The sequence below is a fragment of the Rhyacophila brunnea genome, unplaced genomic scaffold, assembly GCF_057557595.1.
Source record: "Rhyacophila brunnea isolate RB1 unplaced genomic scaffold, BYU_Rbru_1.0 scaffold_1, whole genome shotgun sequence".
Classification (NCBI taxonomy): Eukaryota; Metazoa; Arthropoda; class Insecta; order Trichoptera; family Rhyacophilidae; genus Rhyacophila; species Rhyacophila brunnea.
The window spans coordinates 51,078,961-51,101,831 of NW_028232751.1; the positions used below are offsets into that span (position 1 = coordinate 51,078,961).

At 31.5% G+C, this 22,871-nt stretch overlaps 1 protein-coding gene and 1 long non-coding RNA gene across 2 annotated transcripts in view; one reads left to right on the plus strand and one right to left on the minus strand.

Annotated features, from left to right (window-relative positions):
- LOC147079917 (uncharacterized) overlaps positions 1–22,871 on the plus strand; it is a 340,094-nt gene that overhangs the window by 311,432 nt on the left and 5,791 nt on the right. The window contains exons 2-4 of the mRNA XM_085946969.1: positions 742–1,890; positions 6,443–6,599; positions 21,671–21,802. Coding sequence (XP_085803095.1) covers positions 742–1,890; positions 6,443–6,599; positions 21,671–21,802 — 1,438 coding nt within the window. The remainder of the gene's footprint in view (positions 1–741; positions 1,891–6,442; positions 6,600–21,670; positions 21,803–22,871) is intronic.
- LOC147079918 (uncharacterized) overlaps positions 1–22,871 on the minus strand; it is a 183,545-nt gene that overhangs the window by 76,806 nt on the left and 83,868 nt on the right. The gene's annotated exons all lie outside the window — the stretch shown is intronic.

The following is a 22,871-nucleotide window of genomic DNA, read 5'->3' on the forward strand; positions in this document are numbered from 1 at the left end:
AAATAGTTTAGGTGAGATTGTATCACCTTGTCGGACTTTTTTTGCTGATAATGATTGCTTTAAAACAAAAAATCTTTTTAACAAATATTCATTGTGTAATTTTAAAATTTGTTAAAAATGTTTTAAATTAATTTAATATTCTGTCATTGACTATATGGAATGTAAACACCGGTTTAAATAATGATAATCACGAGTTTTCTAAAAAAAAAAATCATAATACAAACCCGTTTTACGGTGCATTGTTCTGATACAGATTATTTATACATACAAGTGGTTTTCATTAATATTCATATTATTTCAGTATTAATAATGCCCCCAAGTATATTGATAAAAATAAACGCGTTTTTATTATGATCTAAGTATAAAATTCCAACGAAATATAATTAAGCACTTTTCATATTCATTATTTATTTTTTACGCACACAATAACATAATATGCTCAATAAATTACCACATATTTAGAGTTTTACACAACGGCATGTTAAGTGTATTAATTACTTATTTTGTTGGATTATTTTACTATACGTCACACTTTTACAACTAATTATCAATTCATTAATTTTATTTTATTTTTTGCAACCGGTATGCAAAACAGTTTATATATAACTCAAAAATATTTGCAAGGGCAAATAAAAACGAAATTGTATTTTATGAGGTTTAATTAATACGCATGCTCAGTCATTTTGGCAGATATATTATAAGTAACATAATTAATTGATTGTTTTCTTTTTTTATTTCCAGAGAGCAATACATTTTCAATGTATTCGAAGTGATCGTGAGCACACTGGAAACGAAACTTCAGAGGATAGAGAACCTCGACAAAGCGGTGGAACACTTGATGAGGAGAGTTGAAGCTTTGGACTCGAGAGTTAACGACAATATCGACAAGACGGACTCAATAATCACAAAACTACGCACGATTGACCTGAAATTATTTCACCAACAACCATTGACTGCTACTCAAAGGGGTATATTAACGCAGCTAAATGAAAAGTCAGGCGGCAAAATTGAAAAGAGTGAAATCGAAGGAGATAGTTTAGATATGCGTCTAGTTTCATTAGACCAAAAAGTCTCTGACATTGACTCTAAGCTGGTTGGCCTCAAGAATCAAATTGACAGCAACTTTTTACCAGTCGACGATATAAATGCGGAGGCCAGTGAAAAGAAACCCATCAGTATGAACGTTCTTGAAATCACTAAAGCTATGAATGCCGAAGTCATGAATCATATAACGAAAGAACTTGAACAGCTGAGGACAGCGACAGGGAATGTTGACAGAAAATTACAGTTCCACATTAATTTGGTGTCGGAAAATTTAGGGAAAGTTTTGAATATGGTATCAGATGTACATACTGCTGTCGTTGAGCCGGAAGAATACATAATATCCAATTCCACCAATGGAACAGGTGCCAATGTAAGGCCACCACGACATTCTGCAAAAACTAGTAAAATTGATAGTCTCGTCAGAAAAATGATTCCAATTATAAACGTTTCCGATAAAATGGACGAAGTCTGGGATGTGGTAGTCGGCACAAAAAGCTCAATCGACGATTTAGTGCCAAAATCAGATGAATTATTGACCCAAACGCAACGACAGGAGAGAGCAATTGGACAAATACAAGACGACTTGCGAGTTAAAGCCAATTTGATAATCGAAAATTTGGACATTGTAGAGAAACGATTGAAGAAACAAGAAGATGACGCAACATTGGCAGCCAAACCTGTTGTTGCAGAGCTTCTCTTGGACCCGACTATTGATCGACTGGTGGAGTATGACCTAACTAGGTTCGGAGGCGATGATTCTGCACTCTTAGCCACGACGAGCTCCAGCACTGCTTCTGGTACACATGCCATTCCAGCCACACCACCAACGCCTACCACAGACTCCAGGTCAGAAAAATCCACTCCTTTCAAAGGGACTATTAATAATTACTTAATTATAAATACCTTCTCCTGTGACGTAGCTATATTATATAAAAACGTAAGTATACATTATTTAGTGTTCCATAATGAGCCCATGATGACTTATAGTGTCGTGGGGTCCCAGCTTCGAATTCTAGGTCTGAAAAATACGCATATTGTTTTTCAATTTGTGTTCGAGTCAGAGTATGGACTTAATAGGTTGAGCAAGTGGCTAACATCCATTTCCCGTAAAAACATTTTTTTTTTCAATACAAACCTCCACTCCACATGGAAAAAACCGTTACTAATATTACTATATAACTTAAGTAGTGAGTGTAGACGTACACTGTGCGTATGCATTTTATGGGAAATCGTAGAAATTCTTATGGAATACAAAACTTCAATAAATATTTGGTTTTTAAATATAGTACAAAGACACAGGTTTCGTATTGGAATCAAAATTTTTAATTTTAAAAATATCTGTACATAAAATAATGTTGTTGACAAAGTTAAAAATAACGTAATTTCATATTAGTTAATATTTAACTATATGGCCACGCGGTTTAAGCGTCGGCTTATAGTTCGCATATTGTTTTTCAATCTGTGTATGAGTAGTATGGACCAAATAGGTTGAGCAAGTGGCTGACATCCATTTCTCGTAAAAACTAAATCTGATAATACAAACCTCCACTCTGTGGAGACCCATATGATCTTATTAGATCGGACATGGTCAATGAAGATAATTTATTAATAGGTAATAATAATTGTTTCAGCAAATGTCAAGATTGTGTTTATAGAAACACTCCTTTGACGTGTTCAGATTTTTACTAATAATCTTTTTTTCAGGCATGTTAATATTTCCCGAATTGCTGCGCGGTTTCTTCTCAACTTGCATATTATTATATTTGATTATAAGATTGGATTGTAACGATCGGTTAAGCGATTATTTTACCTGTGACGAGCGGTGGTTATTCCATATCACTTTCACCGCGCTCGACCGAGGCATTTTATATTATTTTACCTGAATCAATTATTCTGCTGATAATATTGAATATTAATTTTCTTGCTGTGTGCTCTATTTACTCTTATTTATGTTGCGTTCTTTGCGTAATCTCTGTTTTAAGATAATTTTCTGCGCATAGCCATAATTTGTACCTATGAAATCGCTCCAAGCGAATCAAAAATATATATCATGTTATATGCTAATATTATTGTATTTTTAAAAGCGTTTGCAAATTAATTCAACATACTAATGAAAACACTTATAACAATGTTAGTAACAGTGACGTCCTGTAACTTTATGCAGGTCAAGTTGTTTTTTTCATGCGAAAAATTATTAAAATAAAATGAATATTAAAACTTTTGAGAGGTTTCGTATGATTGCAAAGATTTTCTCCCATGAATACGAATTCTAAAGCTAATAAAACAAAAACACAATATAATATATAATATGTTGCGGTTTTTTGCCACGTGGTGTGGAGACCTTTGAACGGAGGTTTGGAATCTCACTCACATGATCAATGTGATTTTTACACATCATGGCACATTTTCCATTTCATATATAAATGGACGCGACACACCTGTGTTTCCGTCTAAACGCGCACATTCATGCATGTGTAAATGCAGCGTCTCCAGTGTGAAACAGCTCATACGGTCCGTCATTTGAATAATTCAAATACATATTAATTTAATATTAATACTATCGACTGAAGGTATTTGATGGAATTTGAATTTAAATCCTAATGGATTTAAGTTTTGTACTATTCCATTTAAGTGAATGTACACGGCGCCTGAAGATGCCGAAAAGCAAAACCCGGGTCGAAAAAAACGACTCAAATGGAATAGTATAAAACTTAAATCCATTAGAATTTACATATTAATTTAATTCAAACGAGAGATTCTAGTCTGCACCACACGAATATTAGATGGAGCATAATATATTAAATCACATCCAATCCAGATTTATGGTAGTTTTAAATAAATGTACAAGTTTTAATAAAAAACGTCAAATTTAGAAACAATAAATATTCTAATTTATTAAATATCTACTTTACTCAATTCGTTACGTTTCTATGAACAACAATCTTGTTAACTAGGAATCTAGATATTACAAAATAGGAAATCATTATCGATTTACAATAGAAGTTTTATTTCTTGGTATCATTAACCTTATAATCCAACATAGTTTTCTACTAACTGTTCTACTACTGTTAATTAATAGCTCCACTTATCTGGATATCGTATTTTATTTCGAAAGAATTCTTGATTTATGTAGATGCTGGGAGATGCTATAATTCGGTTTGATTATAGTTTTTAACATAGATTATTCAACATATTCAAAAAATCTGTCTTTCATTCCAAACATCTTTTTTAATATTATATTGAGTTAAATATCCAGCCTATTCGACTAAATTGGGTATATTTATATAAAATATTACCAGTAATAAATTATTTTACAAACAGATTATCGACTGGTGTGTTGAAACTCTGATTTTAATACTAATTAATAATTATAATATATTACAAAAGCGACATTTTAATTAACATATTCATAAAACACTGTTTAACAATTTCACAACACAAATAGCAAAAGACTTTATTGTAACATGAGTTTAAAAATATTGGAGTTCATAAAATCTTTAATTAATATATTATATAATAAATCATGATATGTGACAAAATATTTTCATTTACACTTATGTATTATATAAGCTATTAACTACCAACACAAATCGCTCATTGTTTCGTGTGCTATTGTAACCTTTTGTGAACTCTGTTCTATAACACTTTAATACGCTTTTTCCTCAATTATATTTTCCTTTTGCAGCGATATTTAATAATATGACTGTATGTTTAAATTCCATTATTTATATATATAACACCATTATATTGCAGCTACAAAATTCTTGGCGCTTTATTTCATACATAACAACTTAACCGTGCAAGCCGCAAAACGACATTCACTATTGTACTATTTATTCTATTACTGCACTTTATTGCGATTATGTTTCTTTTATATATTTTAAGATTGTTTATTACAAAAATATAGGTATCCAATTACTTGGTTTCTTTCAGCCTCAAACAAATTATGCACTTACATTTGAATTATGAGGATGATAGTGGCCAACGTGATTATTGGCTATCAACATATTTTATTGGTCGATATAATATACTTACTTATATTTTAAATATTACTATTTAATTATAAAATAAATTTGATTTACTTTTTATTTTGTGTTATAATGCATTGGATGATATTATTATTCAATGCTTGTTCGAGGAGGTCAACGTAAAATACAACATTAATAATCCGTCGGATATATTGTTAATTTACGTATATTAAATAGATGGATTATTGAGGTTTCTGATTAATAAATTTTATTTTTAAATATATATTATATACTGCAATTATTTGAAAAATCTCCATTTCTATTAATTACATTTAATCTAAGTAGGTACATCAACAAAATTTACATTTTGAAAATTCAACAACGAATAATAATAAATATTTGAAAGTTGGGGTTTCTAGTAATTTTCTGATTACTTTCATCAGTTTGAGTGACAAAGTGTGTAGGCATAATCATGGCCTCCATATCCTGAAGCGGGCCCCCAGGCTAGGATTTTTGGCTGGCCTTCCTACCTATCGCTAAAGATAAAGGCAGTGTGACGCTCTACGGTAGCGTTTTCCAAATGTGTACGCGATAAAATTAATGTGTATATTTAGAGTTTTTTTGTATATTTTAATACATACATCCATTTGAATTATGGAGTTGTGTATCGATACACAATTAAAAATTGTATCGTAAATAATGACATTATTGAAGTAAAATAACAGGTGACTTTGTTTTACTATAAGAGAGAATTTGTGATGTGTGTTTATATCACTTATCTGGTCGACTCGCCACGCCAAGCCCTTGCTGAGCTCGGGCCCCCAGGCTAGAGCCCTGTCAGCCCCCCCTTTGTGGTCCGTAGGCCTAAATATACACATTAATTTTAACGCGTACACATTTGGAAAACGCCACTGTAGAGCGTCACACTGCCTTTATCTTTAGCGATAGGTAGGAAGGCCCGCCAAAAATCCTACCCTGGGGGCCCGCTTCAGGATGTGGGGGCCATGATCATTAGTAACAATCAATAGAATATTAAATATTATGTAGGTAAGCTAGGCACATAATATAGTTTTAATAAAAACTCACTTAAAAATACTAATGTGATAAATTATAATTATAGTATCTTGATAATAACGTTAACAATAGTGTTTTGAATTTATACTGACATGAAAATATAAAAAAATCAAACAAAATAATTTAAACAAAAAAAAACATACTTTTGATTTTTTCAAAACTATCTGAGACTATAAGCACACATACCGTATATAACAAGTATACGACACGATGTAATAGTGAAATCATTTTTCGACTAATATAATTTGGATTATCTATATCTGATGTTATGTTATATTTTGTTAACAGGACTGTACTGAAAATTGTTGTTAGTATTTTTTTGAATGCATGTGATTAACTGTAAGTGAAATTCTCAGCCGCGGAAGTACAACGCCGATAACGGTAACACCTTCAAACAGCGGAACGGCATCTACCAGGAAAGGCGGCATCATCTTCCCGAGCGTCAAGAACAAGCCTTCCATCGCTAACTCTACCTTCACGACAGATCTCGTCGCCAACTATAAGGATATTAGGGTACGTTACAAAAAATTCTTACACTTTCAGCCATAATTTCATATTTTATTTCGAAAACGTTGTATAGCCATTTTAAATCAACGGGGGATGTTAAGCCGATATTATCGTTTTGAAAATGCGCATGTTACAGAACGTATTTTCAAATAAAATGAATAGTGTTAAATCGATTATGGATATAATATCTACTTAAGGCCCCACGTGTACTAAGTAGGTGAAAATTGAGATTTTATGATATTTTCAGAGATTAAGTCCGGACATTCCTTGCATTTATATAATTTTAAAGCTATATTATTTAATGTTAATCATTTGATGACTACAAAAGGCATTTTTATTACCTAAATAATATTTTTTTAAACCTCTCGATCTAACGGCTTAGAATAAAGTATAATTTCAGTATGTACATCTATGTGAAATGATGATTTCACTTTTTCGACTTATTATTTTACCAACGCATAAAACTATTAGTAACATTGTTGTTTAAACATAGTAAATTAAATTCGGTAGAAAATTATATTTGCAACATCGCTAGATACAAATCTGACATAGATCCGACAAGACTTCAAAATTCCAAAGATACTGATTACAAGGTATCCTGAAAATGTCGATAATGTAGCTTTTCGCTTTCCATTGTGAAAAAATAACTTTAACGAATTCACATTTTATAAAGTTTTTTTTAAATTAAAGTTTATTTTTGACTTTCAAAAAAAATATATTTTTTTTTTATTGTTTTCAGATTCGTATTTATTAATTAAAATACGTTAAAATTTAAATTCTCCAAAAAATGTCTCAAATTGAAAGCTTCGTATTTTCCGATAGGTATGTGCCTCCGGTAGATGGAGTATTTATTCACTTAAACATCCAAAATTGGCAAGGAATTTCACATGTGCCATGCGTTTTCTACGCATATATTCTTTTATATACAACGAGTGGTTTTTCAGCGCTCGAAATGGAAAAATTTACGAAGCGGAGCGCTCGACAGTTTTCTGAAGATATTTACTTAGTTAACAAATTTTACGTAAATTTCATAAAAATAGGTGTGTTAGATTTTCTATCATATGACTTGTCTAGCTCAGACGATCGAATTACTTTTTTCACGAGACAGAGCAATAATTTTACCAATTTCACGAACAGGAACGGTGCTCCGGTGCGCTCCGGTCCATTTCGAGCCCTGGTTTTTTTGCGTAAGGGGACAAGTTTACAAGATTTTTTGTGTTTTCCTTCGAAGTAGCAACTACGAGAATTATTATTGAACTGTATTTTAAAATGAAAATTGTATTATTTTACATCCTATTTTAACTTGCTAACATGATAGAATACCCATATTATCATATTGCATTTTTTGGTTTCAAAAAAAATCAACATTTCGCGCGCAATTTTTGTTAATGTTAATGTTATTAAAAATCGATTTTTAAATATCCGATATATTTAATAAAATGCACAGATTTTTAAAACACACTTATAATATCAAAATAAATTTAATTTTACAATATTTATAAAGGTATTAATTCAATATATTTTTATGACCGGACATTCAGAAAAAAAAACTATGGTTGACTAGTCACACAGCTGATCATAAAGCGCCATAGATAACTATTATTAATATTCGATGTACCAATTTAATGTGATAGACCTCCATTATGTATTGAAATATAATATCAAAATGCGTGTATTTATGTATCCTGGATTTATAAAATAATTTTTTTAACTTTTATTCAATTTCACTTAAATAATAGGTATACTCAGTTTCAAGAACAGTGCTCGAAACTGAAAATAAATCAGATCAGACGAAAATTATTTGGAAGTTGTAATTTGGTCGCGCTATCACTTCTTTTATCTGTCATCGAGTTTTAGTTTAAAAACTGTATCTTCGCAAAACCCTGTAAATACACATTGCTTACATTTTGTCTAATGGACAATAATTATTTTATATTGGATATTTAGAAACAAAATGCATTTCACAATATTATTTAGTACGACGTAAATTGAATCGAGCATTTCAACATCATCATCAGTCTTAATCTATCCACTGCTGGATAAAGGCCTCTTCAAGCTGCTTCCACTTTTCTCGGTCCTGTGCTTTGCATTGCCACGTATCTACTTGCGCAGAACTTTATCATTTCATCGATCCAGCGGCATGTAGGTCTCCTTGCGTTTTGTTTTGTTTTGTGTTGACGTTTTGTACTTCTTGGATACCACTGGATGACTATATTTGTCCAACGATTGTCTCTTCTTCGAAATATATATCCAGCCCATCGCCATTTAAACCTCTACTCTGTGGAGGCCCATATGATCCTTTTAGGATCGGACATGGTCGAAAAAAAAATTACATCCCAAACCATTGTTTGCTTCCTTATCCACTCATTCCTCTTTTTGTCCTTTCGAATTATGCCCAGCATGCACCTCTCCATACCACGTTGTGCTACTCTTAGTTTCTGGATCTCTCTTTTACTTAGGGTCCATGTTTCACACGACAAGAATCTCAAGAGACTCGGAAAACAAAGAGTCTCTGGGCGCTATATAAATATTTTCAATAATACGAGTATACACAGTAGCGCAAAAGCATCTGTCAATCTCCATAAACCATCGCACAGATTTCCTATCAGCAAAGGAGGTGATACAATCTCACCTAAACTATTTACAGCTACCCTTGAAGGCTTATTCAGGCAACTTGACTGGAATGACAAAGAGATCCCCATAAATGGAGAATACCTGAGTAATATGCGCTTTGCCGATGACATAGTAATTTTCTCGCAAGACTCAGAAAACCTCCAAAACAGAATACAGGAACTCGCTAAAGTAAGCACCAAAGTAGGTTTGAAAATAAATGTAATAAAGACAAAAGTCATGTTCAACTGCCTTGCGGACCAAAAAGAGATCCTCATCAATGGCACTCAGCTCGAACAGGTGAAAAGCTACATCTATCTGGGACAACAAGTGTCTATAGATGGATGTATATTTGATGAAATTGTTCGCAGAGTAAAGCTAGGCTGGAGTGCTTTTGGCCGCCTGGATAATGTCTTCAAAAGTGACCTTCCACTACACCTAAAGCGCAAAGTGTTTAACCAGTGTGTGCTTCCCGTAATCGAACATTTATTTGCATATTATTATCTTCTTTGGATACTTTTTGATTAAGTGTAAATGTATCCGGCTGTTTACTTATATTGAATCATACGTTGATCATCAAAAATCTATGAATTGTGAAACAAAGTAATTTTATCTTCCACTTAAATTAAATAATATTTTTCTAAATACTGTTTTGGATAGGTACGTATTTATTAACTAAAACATGTTAAAAAAATCCCATAAAGTGTCCAAATAGGCGGATTATTCACCTTAATTACTCATATGGAATAGTGACGTAATAATTTTAACTATAATAAATATTTGGCGAACAACGAATAATTATAAAAATGAAGCTTTCTCCATATAAACTCTCAAAAATATATAAACAACCAAAAACATAATGACATATATACCTATCTATATCAATATTCCAGATATATCCACGTGTATTTTTAATGTGCGAAGCGAATAACAGTAATTACATACTTAACAAGCAAGGTTAACAGTTTATTTCAGATTTAGCAATCACAATTTCTATAAACATATACCGATAAAATTTATTCGGTCCTTTTTAATAATTTTCAATTTATTTATAAAGCCAAGTTAGTACCTACTAAATCAAGTAGGTAAAAAACTGCATATCCCGAATTAATTTGATGAATATACCACACCAGTAAGTATAGTTTTCTTTGTCATTATTATAATCAGTATTTAATGTGTTTACTCTAAATCAGTGGTGTGCAAGTGTTTCCAAGCGGCTAAAATGGCCATTTTTGTAGCCTTAGATAGCTACTAACGGGCATAGTCAAAATATTATATACCTAGAGTATATGCTTCATAACTTTGCACTCCGGTTCTAGGATGAAAATGATGTAATAAATTCTAAATATATATTTTTTAGATAATAATGTGTATTTATTTATTACTACATATAATAATACAAGTAAATATACAATTTGATATAATTGTATGCAAAGAGGCGTATCAGTAGGTATAGTAAAGAGTGCAAAATGTGCAAAGTTATAAAACGTAAAGTCTACATAATATTCATTAATTTTAGGAAATAATTTTGCACTTTTCGGTAATTAATTTTACTTTTAACAATATTGAAATTAGCATTGAAGGATATATTTTTCAAACTTTCTACTTATTAAGCAAGATGTTAACCTATTAAATTCATATTGATAATAATAACTATATCTGCCTATTTTGTTCAGTCACTCACTGACCACAAATTTTACTTTATATTATTTGGCACTTATTCAACTTTGTAAAAGTGGCTTATTATTTTTAAATGGTGTGCACCACTGCTCTAGACGTATTTTTACAAATAATTATTGTTTTTTTTTTGCTCAGAAACTAATTTTTTAAATATAGTATTAATATAATATGTAATATTTTTTTTATACAAGTATAATATTATGATAATATGTTCACTATATTGCTATTCGCATTACATTAAGCTGATTAAACACTGCACGCGATTGACCACTGTTAATTTGAAATCATAATGAAATAACCACGTATATGTAGGTAGGTACATAAACATGTTTTAATTGTGTTTGATTTTACCGCTTTTTAGTAGTTCCCCTCCGGGGCATGTCCGTCACCGTATGATAACGGAACTATCTACTTCATTTTTTTAAATTCTGGACTTAAGGTCAACTGTATATAGGTAATATGTTAATTCATACTATTATTAACGTACTATTTGCTGCAGCTTGTTGCAAGAAGATATTATAATGTAGGTGCATTTCAAACAAAATTTATATCCAAAACAAGAGATGTATAATCTGTATACAACATTGTGAATAACATTAATAAGTATTACGATAGGTAGTTATAAATATAATAGCGCCTGTACACATGCATGGAATTACTGTCGGAAATTGTGCTTATTTTAAACTAACTGTTTACACGTAAAAGTACTGACTGTCTCTCCAATCTCATTCTTCAAGAGTTAGCGAGACACAATGTTGTCATTTATTTTTATACTACTATTTTGACAGGACGTATTGAAAATCAGTTATCCTCAAATGAGTAGTTCGTTTTTTTACCGGCAGGTTCGCCAATATTGTTCTACTGCGCAGACGCAGATCTAACTTGCGTGGAAAAAATCATCACAATTTGGAAGCTTCTAAACTTCTTCGATTTATGCACGCAATCTTGCCAACTGCAGGGTAATACATGTTTTTCCATACATTTTCTTTCTGTGCACAGTAAATCTATGCACGTGTATAGGTAAATCGTTTCACAGTGGCACCATGGGTACGGCAAATGCGGCTTGCAGTTGTAGTGGTATTGTTTGCTAGCATTGAAACAGGCATTGTCGCAAGCAATTCAATACACGCGCGAATCGCCTATGGTGCCACTGTAGAATGATTTACCTATAAACGGGGTATAAAGTATAGTATAAAAATATTGTATGAAATGGGGCTTGAGTCTCGATGAATAGAATATGAGTATCTGTTGCGCATTGTCTATGGATCAGGACGTGGGTCATCTACAGTAGTTAAATTATCGAATTGAAAACAAACGGTAAGACAAAATAGTAATTAATATTCTATAGGTGTTTTGTAAATAAGTCAAAAAAAGAAATAAAAAGGCAATATAATATTTCAAAAACTATTTATCCACGCAACTCACAAATTAGTCTGATAATAAATGCGTCGCAATATCCATGAAATTACAAAGTGGACAGTCAGAATCTGATTAAAATTAAATCCATCCGAAAATTAAAAGCAAAAAATCATTGCAATCTAAGAAATACGCTGATAAAAAATAAAATTCAGAAATGGAGGCAAATAGTTACCTACATAAATGATTTCGTAAAAATTCGTGCGGAACTAATTTTGCATTTGAAAAAATGTACCTAAGTATACGTAGGTAGTACTGAGTTTTTTTTTTTGAGAAACCATCAAAATACTGATTTTGCGACAACACCACATTATATTATTAAACGAATTCACGTTTGTAAAGGGTTAATTACGAAAAACTTTTAGTTGCATGATAAAAAATACAGAAATCTATGAATTCAATGTAGGATCTCGATCCACTACTCGTTGAATGCCTCCCTTTTCCCCTTCCACTCTTCTCATTCCTCAGTTCCACACTATCGAAGTTTGTCGCATCAGCGTAGCGTTGTGGGAATGGGACAACTGGACTCCGGACAATTGGACGCCGCACTGTCGTAGACACGTATACAGAACGTAGACGACGTATTTTAATCAGTTTCTATCTACTACTTAGTAATTTTAATTCATTTTACTCTTAACATAATGTATTCTTTATTGCGGATTGAGAATTATCATGCCTAAGGCTTTATATAAAATAAAAAAACTCTTTTTTCGTTGGAACTTAAAGATATGCACGATTAAATCATTATTTACGTCTGCATATTTACATTCTCACCAACTATTAAATCATAATATAATCATTTAAATATAAATAATAATATTAAATATTTTCTTTAAAAGTACCTATATGTACCTAACGACTTTTTATTTTTGAATTCCGTGGCGTCCAGTTGTCCCGGTGCCAAATAGTCCTAGACCCTAGCGTTGTGGCGGCTCTGTCGTTGGTTAGTGCTCCTTGGATACTACTTTATGATGGCAATAGTCCATCGATTTCCATTCGTCCAGCTACATGTCCGCCCCACTGCCACGATGCGACTGCTCAAAAATATCACATGTTAAAAAGTTACCAACTATTGTGCTTAGGCGTAAATTGTTTATCGGCGTCTGCTACTAGTGCTAAAGTATGCATAATGCACATACACTCTTAATGTACAGATTTTCAATACGCCATAATAAATCAAATTATATGCCTAATTACTGCATTTCTAATCGCTAGAAACCCTCAAATAAACGAGACTATGCCGGCAAGCTTAGTATATCAATATATGTTGACAATGATTGGGTGACTAGGTACAACGAAATAATGACCTAACCTAACCTAAATAGACTCCACAAAAATTAATGTTTTGTTTTCCCCCTAGCTGTTCTGTTTTGTCAAGTTCTGTTTTTTCATGTTCTGTTTTGTCCGGTTACCCATATCTAGGACTTGGAATGGACCGGAACATATATGCATAAATAAGTTCACTCTTTAGTTTTGAAAATTCATAATAGTTTTATAAAAGTGTTGAAATGATATAAAATTAAATTCATTTTGTATTCATTACACTGAATCCATGGTTAAGAGTACCATACATTCTCCTTATAGATTTTTAGTTTTAACTATGTCCAATAATGAGTCTAATATTACATAAAGCATAATAAAATCCTTGCAACTAGCATCAAAGGGGCATATAACATAACCATTCAAAACAGAATATATACGAACATGTAGATAAAAAAATAAACCACTACTATTATTATACATATAACATTACTGTCATATACAATAATACTTAAATATTAAATAGATACCTACACAGTTATTTTTATTAGGTAGTTGAAGTGGTTTTTATTTTACTGTCATGGGGGGCTCAAAATCAGTGAGTGTCTCGGCCGTAGAAGTCCTCAAACTCGTAATGGTCTGTATTATGACATATATTAATATTGTGTTAGGGATATGCGAATTTATGTATATGCGACGGAATTGTCGGAAGACATCTTGTGTGCAGCAGTAAAGTTCAATGCATTCTAACAAGACATCAAAATAATAGTTGTAACTGTTAGCATCCCACTTAATTAAACGACTGTTGTACGTACGGCTGATTGTCGTGAATATACACATAACTGACATAACATTACATTCATATTATTCGGTTACTTAAATGTTACAAATTAGGAAATAAATCATTATGACTACAATCATCATAATACTGATAGACATGTAATACCTGATTGAAATACTTTGGTACCTTACCACTTTATACCGATGAATACAGTGTGATAGATATATTTTGGTCTGATATAATTTAATTACTGTTCTTTAAGCCATGGACATTTTAGGAATTGCGTCAAGTGTCGGGTATCCCCTTTAGGTAGAAAGAAGAAAGTAGGTATTTAGCCTTTTTAGAGTTGCCAGTCGTAAACTCGTATTGCCCGCGTCTGGGAAAGAGACACGATGAAAATTCGTCACCAGAGAGACTAATAATTTAACATGCTTAGGGATTGCAATACCGAATGAATATTTCAATACCGGTATTTTGGTATTTATTATTGAATACCGGTATTCGTCAAAACATATAGTAGAAAAAAGAAGTATCTATCAATAAATATGGCTTTTCAAATATATTTAAAACATTATTTTATAGCAACCTAAAGTAACTACCTATATTTAATCTAATATTTTAGAACTGCGAGAATTTTACAAATAATATTAGTCCAGAAAGAGGAAAATCTTTCTCAAATTCAACTTTTGTTGAATGTTCTTTCAACGTTGGATTAATAGTAAAGTTATAAAATAATTAGAAATATTTGCCACGAATGTTTTCTTTTTCGAAATATATGTCAATTTATCGCGACAATTCTATACTTAAGTATATTTGAGGCATTTTGTTTTATAATTATTGTTTGTTTTAGTCAATATATTTGCGTTTAGGCAGCATTAGTTTTATACACTAAATTTAATATACAATATTTTTTTTTTTTTTTTTTTTCGACCATGTCCGATCCTGATAGGATCATATGGGCCTCCACAGAGTGGAGGTATGTATTGACAGATTTTTTTTTTTTTTTTTTACGAGAAATGGATGTCAGCCACTTGCTCAACCTATTAGGTCCATACCCTGACACACACAAATTGAAAAACAATATGTGTACTTGTGTACTTGCCAGACCCAGGATTCGAACCTGGGACCCACGGATTTATAGTCCAACGCTTAAGCCGCGTGGCCACCGTGGGTGTCAATATACAATATAGTAGTAAGTAATGAAAAATAACATTCAATTAATTTTCGAAAAACATAAACGCGTATGCCTTCTTAACACCGAAAATGCCGGTATTTAGGATTTTTGAAACCGGTAATTCGGTATCGATAAATAATTGAAAACCGGTTTTGAAATACCGGTATTTCAATCACTAAACATGCTACAGATCGGACGTATTTTTAATACAGAAAAAAATACTAGCAGTTATTAAAAATATACTAACCAAGTAGCAATCAAAGCTTAGCAGTACCTACTCCTCGACTTCCAATTCGGTAAAGAAGGCATACGGACTGTACAGTAACGGCTGTACCTTGGTGGTTTATTTGAGAATGAAAGTAATCAAAAATTGTCTTATCTTCTTATTTGTAGGATACTTAATACACATTTGTATAATACAAACAATTAATATCGATAATTTAGATTGTACCACTGCTATCAAATGTTCCCATTAGTCCAAAAAATGTGCGCGTAGAACATTCATGGTGGAAATGAAACTTTGGAATAAAACCACGCCATTTTTAAGTTCGTTGAGTAGGTACCTGATTGATTTATGCATTGATAATTCATATGTCATGCCTAATTGGTGATAGGTATAGTCTAAAATCACGACCTATCGATGGTATAGCAAAAATAAATAAAGAAGGATTTACTTTATTACTTTAGGACATTTAGGTAATGTCAATAGACACAAAGCACACCCACCGACTGTCCTCAAATATTGAATATGCGTTATATTTACGTGACAAACTTGAATGCATATACATATGTTTTGAGACAGGCGTCTATTGAAAATAAGATATTCTGTAACTCGTATTTTAGTTTATCCCATATTTTTATATCCCACACCCGAGATCCATACCCTAATAAACAACACCCGGTAGGGTAAGGCAGTTCCCATTAAGAGGGAGAGGCATGCCAATAGAGAACCTAGCGGAAAAATACGAAGCTTGCATTTTGATAATTTACAATTTCAACTGTGTTAATTAATAAATATGTATCTGACAACATTAAAAAATATATATTTTTTTTAATTTAAAGATAAACTTACAATTGCAAAAAAATGTAATAAAATGTGAATTCGTTGCAGCGTCACATCTTATTATAACATTATATTTTATGGTCATATTTATTATTAAAATTTAGCTCATTAAGTTTTCAATTTTTCGTCGTTTAGATTTTTGACTAATTCATCGTTTCAATATTTTTTTATATTAATTTAAAAAAACATCGATTTTTATAAAAATATAAATGTGTATAATTTGAAACTTGAAATAATATTAATAAATTAATGATATTTACAACAATTTAAGTCGGCGAAGAACTGTGTTGATGTTGTAGTTATTGTTGCAATTTTATTGTGTCAGTCGATTAGCTGTCAAGTTATTGTAAATGGATTGAAGTACGCATTAAACCATTTTTATCAGTGCCTTTATGGACACTTCGGTAGTATAAATCGTTTATCGTTATTATTTATGAAGTTTCTTGTTAATCGTGTGACTTTTTATCTCGAGTATTATGAGTATAATATATGGTAGGTACCTATATATACTATTAATTGTTATGTTTAGATACTTATACAGTTGTCCAAAAACAGAGCATGTGAAACTTCATCTGTTTATTGCAATGAATTTATGATTGGCAATTCGTCTATGTTATAAGGGTTAAGTTGTGGATTCAAACATTCGTGTTATAATAAATAATATATTGCTTGACATCCCAATAATGTCTGAATATTAACCAAATTTAGGCTTAGAATCTATAGCCTAAATATATGTATTGCTTCACAGTGGGCGCTACAATGTAATATAATATAATGACTAAAGGCCAATATTGTGATGATTTTGAAATATTTATTTTTTATTTATTTATTTAGAAAAAGAGAGCATTACAGCGATTGGCCAATGCGCCATAATACATAATAAATACAAATTATAAAAATGACTAATTACAAATAACAACCAATATAACAAAAAAGTAGAAAATAAAGTATGTGCTTATGTAGATATTAAAATAAATTGATGATAAATACAATTATAAATTTAACCTATTCAACATGTCCACAAACATGATACAGTTAATAAAAAAAAATCAACTTTTATGGTGCCATCAAATAAGTTAATCGCACGATACACAGCATCATGACACAACACATCCGTCCTGCGACGGGGTATCATGAAGACCGTAGAGTTACGAGTGATATTGGTGGGAACATAAAAATTAATATTAATATTTAGATCTAATGGCCACCTGAGAGGCAACGCACCAGATGCACTTTGTGAACATCATACAATACACCCAATAATGTTTTCAATATAAGTTTTTTTTCTTATAACAATCTATCTAATGCAAATTATAGGCATAAGAATGTGTTTTAATGGCCTCTCAACAGTGAAAAAAATTGGAATTATGGTGAAACATCGAGTACGAACCTATAGAAAGATTTAAATTATATTTCATTAATTTGTAACGGTCGACGGAAAGATGTAAAGAAGTATGGTCTCGGATAGGAAACACGATTTTTACCACGTTTTTTTAGCTCGTATTCTTGTTTGTCCAGTATAATTTTTTTCTTGTTTGTCCAAGATTTGTATTGGACGATTGAAGAGTTTTAACTAACTTTCCGATTAGCTAGACATTTTAAACTTTTAGAATATATCAGAACACGATTACAATGCATTCTTTTAATACTTTTAGCCATCTTTAATCAGAATTGAATTAATTTTCAAATAATTCTGTTTTTATGGAAATGTATTTCGGAAAAAATTCGTAAAAAGTTAAACACTATTATTGGTTGCTAAGGGGATCCTAGCAACTAAATTATTAATATATACGTGTGTTACTATGGAAATGTCAAAATGACATTTCAGTATTCTATATTTATTCAGTATTTCTAGCTAGTACAAAAAAAAGTATTTATTAATACATATAATTGTCAAGTTTGTATGATTCAACAGAAAATTAAAAAAACTAATTAAAAACTAGTTAACTAAAAAGTAAGTATATAAAAAGTTCTTTTTATCTTGTTATTATTAAAATTATATCTCCGTAATTGTCAAATTGCTGTAAATTGAACCTAGTTCAATTTGAAGATCTTTTGGAAATGTATAAATCATAGTGAAAGTATTAAAAATCAACAAAGTGGCGCTTAGATGAGAAATTAGTGTGTTTCTTATCTTTATGTGAATAAATTCGTTTAGTTCTTTAATATTTTGGACGCTGAAGACGCACATGCGCGTAATGCCCAGGCGGCCGATCGATGTAATTCACGTGCATTTTAAAGGTGCTAATTTAAAAATCATTATATAGTATTAGCAGCGAATGAGTTAAGCATATTATATTTTTTAATCTGAGACAGCATTAAAATAAAGTCAGTGCCTAGACGTAGGTATATCATTAAGGTAATTTGTTAAAGGGTATCGATTTTCAGTGTATTACAAAGAAACGTTTTAAAATATGATTGTACCTATATTAAATGATTTATATGCTCTGCGTTATCATCTTTGTTTGTAAATTAAAAAAAGATGGCGTGCTGTTGACGTTTTACCACATTAGATACTTGCTTTTGTACTGCCATTTGCGATTTTACATGTTTGATTGTGTTAAAAACTTATTTTAGGCTTGTAACACTTATGCGGTAGTAAATACAATGTTGCTTTGTTTGAAACTATATTTATTATTTCTGTTTATTAAACGTTACTAGTTAATGTTATATCAGTTGTTTCACTATTTTGCCGCCAGCGTCGCCAATTACGTGCACCAACCTGCGCGCCATAAGCCTCAATTACATTGAGCTTCTTTACGAGCTGTTTATTGGCGAATTTAATAGCGGGCGATTCAGCTACTGCGATTTGATGATTACACACAAAACTTTCCATTCGCTGAGAAGCCACAAGCCAGCGACTATTTTGACAGAACGTAGTTCGTTTTTTTACCTGAAGGTTGGTACTGCGCTCTACTGCGCAGACGCAGTAGGCCTACACGCCGGCGTGTAGCGTGTAAAGTTGACCGGCTGTCAACTTTTCTCGGTAGAGTGTTTACAACCTGCTTATTCGATGATTACACTGGGCGACTTTACAGGCAGATTGTAAATTCGCCAATAAACAGCTCGTAAAGAAGCTCAATGTAATTGACGCTATAGTCATCCAAAATATTTCAATTAATTAAGAAGCTATCCATAGACTGAAATCGTACGCGGTTTAGAACCGCGTGCCATACTAAACCTTTGATTTTTGTTCATGAAAATATATTTTCACTAAGTTTGTAGGTGTATAGTATAAACAGATACGATCAAATATGCTTATAATCTACTTTGTGAACATATATTTCCATGAACAGAAATCATAAGTTTAGTATGGCACACGGTTCTTAAACGCATACGGTTACTATGCATAATGCATGATATGCACCTAAAGATAATCCGTATTAAACTATTATGAATTCTTTTTAATTTTGATTTTTAAAAAATATTCTTGAAAGAAAGCAAATACAAAAAAATGTGTTCGCCGCTGTCTACGCTGGTCTACGTGTTTTTAAGGGCTCAAAATGGCCGGAGCGCACCAGAGCAATGCTCCGGTTTATGAAATTCCCGAGATTATCGCTCCGTCTCATGGGAAAATTAAATATTGCGTCCCGGTTCATGAATTAATTAAGTAATTAAATTCACTTACTTCATATTATATGTTTTTATGTTTATACAAAACTTGGCGAAATCATGGTAGAAAAATAATATTTATCACGGATCGTAGACTCTGATTTGCACCTGCGGTGCTGACAATGTTTGCATTCCCTAACCTTGTTTTCACAAGATTAAGGCATATAAACATTGCCAAGTCTAAAGACTGAAAAACTCACCATCTATATTTGGCAAATATATTATAACAATAAATCTAATACATTTATATAATATACTTACCTACAGAAATATGTTAGTAGTTTCGGAAAATTACTCCGGTTCATTAAGTTTTCCATTTCAAGTGCTGGTATTTTTGGGGTTTGGTTTACCACCTTAGTCATCCAACAAAAAACACAAAGTTAATACAGTTCATAATATATTTTGTTTTTTTTCACGCTGTGAAGCCAAAATCTCCAAATAGGTGTTCATAACCATGCCTTTTTACCGACGTCGTGGGAAATAAAAATAAAATATTTTTTTTATTTTATCGCATTTTATTATAAAAAATTAACATTTTTGAAATTTTATTTGTAAAAGAGGCACCAACTTTATTTAAATTTATTATTGTACACATCTTTTTATTACTTTCCGAATTTCGGCCGGATTTCGATCCACTACTATTTATTAATTAGTTGCGTTTTTAATAAGTCTCAACAAAGCAAGCCGTCGTGAGCAATCGTCAATCATCACAATTACACACCACGATTCATATACCAATTGAGTCGTCTCGACGCTTGTTGTAGTTGGATTATAACTGTATCACCAAATCTTTGGAAATTGTGTAAGTTAAACAACACCATGACAGCTCGCGTGGCGGTCTGCAATGATGACTTTGCAGGGTAACGTTGACTCAGTCATTGATTCGAGTCTAGCAATAACATAATCGTGTCTATTTCGTTATCGACTGTAAAAAGTGTCCAAACACATTCAGAATGGCCTTTATGATACATATCATCGCACCAGACGTCGATTCGATCGGTGGAGAACACGTCGATTAATATAATTTAAACATTAAAAAATATATTAATGTATATCGTCACCTTACCATTAAAACTTCGTAAGACCGATATTATGAAAAAATGAAGTTTTTTTTCAAACAAAATTTGAACAAAAAAACATTTTAAATCATATCAAAACCTCGGTTCTATAGACTAGTACGCTGTCCATCTATCGACAAATTTAAAAAAAAAAAAACTCATAAGTCTCGTGGTTTCAAACATGGAATTAAAACCTCGTATATCACAACCAGTGTTAGCCGATTCATCGATTAGAGAGGTGTTTAAAATATTGTTTTTATTACGTTTTTTTCCTTTCCCTCAACATTCTTCTCAAACAGACTTACGAGCTTTTAATATTAATTTGATGATATGACATTGTCCAGTGGCTAAGTTTTTATTTTGTTTAAATAATTGCTTAATAATTATAGCTAGATAAATGTGGGGCGTGATGTTGTGTTCTAGGGTTATTCGTGCGTGGACCTCTTGAATGCAGGAATGAGGGATTCCGGAGTGTATTACTTGCAGATCAGAGGAACAACTTATTGGTTCCTCAAAGTCTTCTGCGACCAGGATACTACCGATGGAGGCTGGACGGTAAGTAATCAGCACACTGTATATTTTCATAACTATATTAAGTCTAAATTCATTATCATTGTAATTAACTATTTCTTTTATTCAACGAATAATTCACAAGATTTGAGAATGTACCATTCTAATTATTGAATATACATAATTTTGAAAAACACTTCTGAGAAAATATATTATAACTAATAGAAAAAATCTTTTTTATTTGTATCTTTTATTAGTATGTCACCTTGTAGCATATAGGATAATGCACGGACGGGGCGTAAACCCAGGAGATGCAGATTCGATCCCCTGCCGGGGTGTTTTACTTTTTTCAAAAAGATTTTTTCTATTGGTTATAATATATTTTCTCAGAAGTGTTTTTCAAAATTATGTTGGTATGTACATTAACATTGTGTTTCAATTTATCCCATATTTCTCCACATTTGAGATTTATAATATTTTTTTATAATACTTTACAAATACTCTATGTTCTCACTGTTTTGACAAAGTGGTACCATTACTACGCCTTCGGAAACATACTAAAAAACCTGATAGTCAACAATTATTTTTGTTGATTTGATAAATCTATATACTATGACGTCCACCATTGGAATTCATTGTGGATTTTCACCCACTATTAGAAGATTTATTTAAATTTCTTATATTAGGTACTTAAAGAGCTGCGCAATTTACTGACTGATTTAGGTTTTAAATATTATATTAATTTTCAGGCTTGCTTATAAGAATGATGTACAAATTATTTACTAGGAACGTCGTGTCCGACATCAGACCATTGAGAAAACACATTTTGTTTCATTTGATAATAAGTAATAATATATTATTATTATATTATTATAATATGTACCTATTCATTTATTAAAAAAACATATTGAGTACATAACAAAATATTAATTCAAGACGCTCACAACATGACATTTAGTATGAAAAGAAAAGGTAAATCAAGTTAATTGAGGAAAAAAACAAGCCAAAAATAATATTAATTATAGCAAAAACATAAAATACAAATTAAACAATAGATTGTAATTATAGAAACAAAATAAATAATGCATCACTAAAAATGTATACGTCTCTAGGG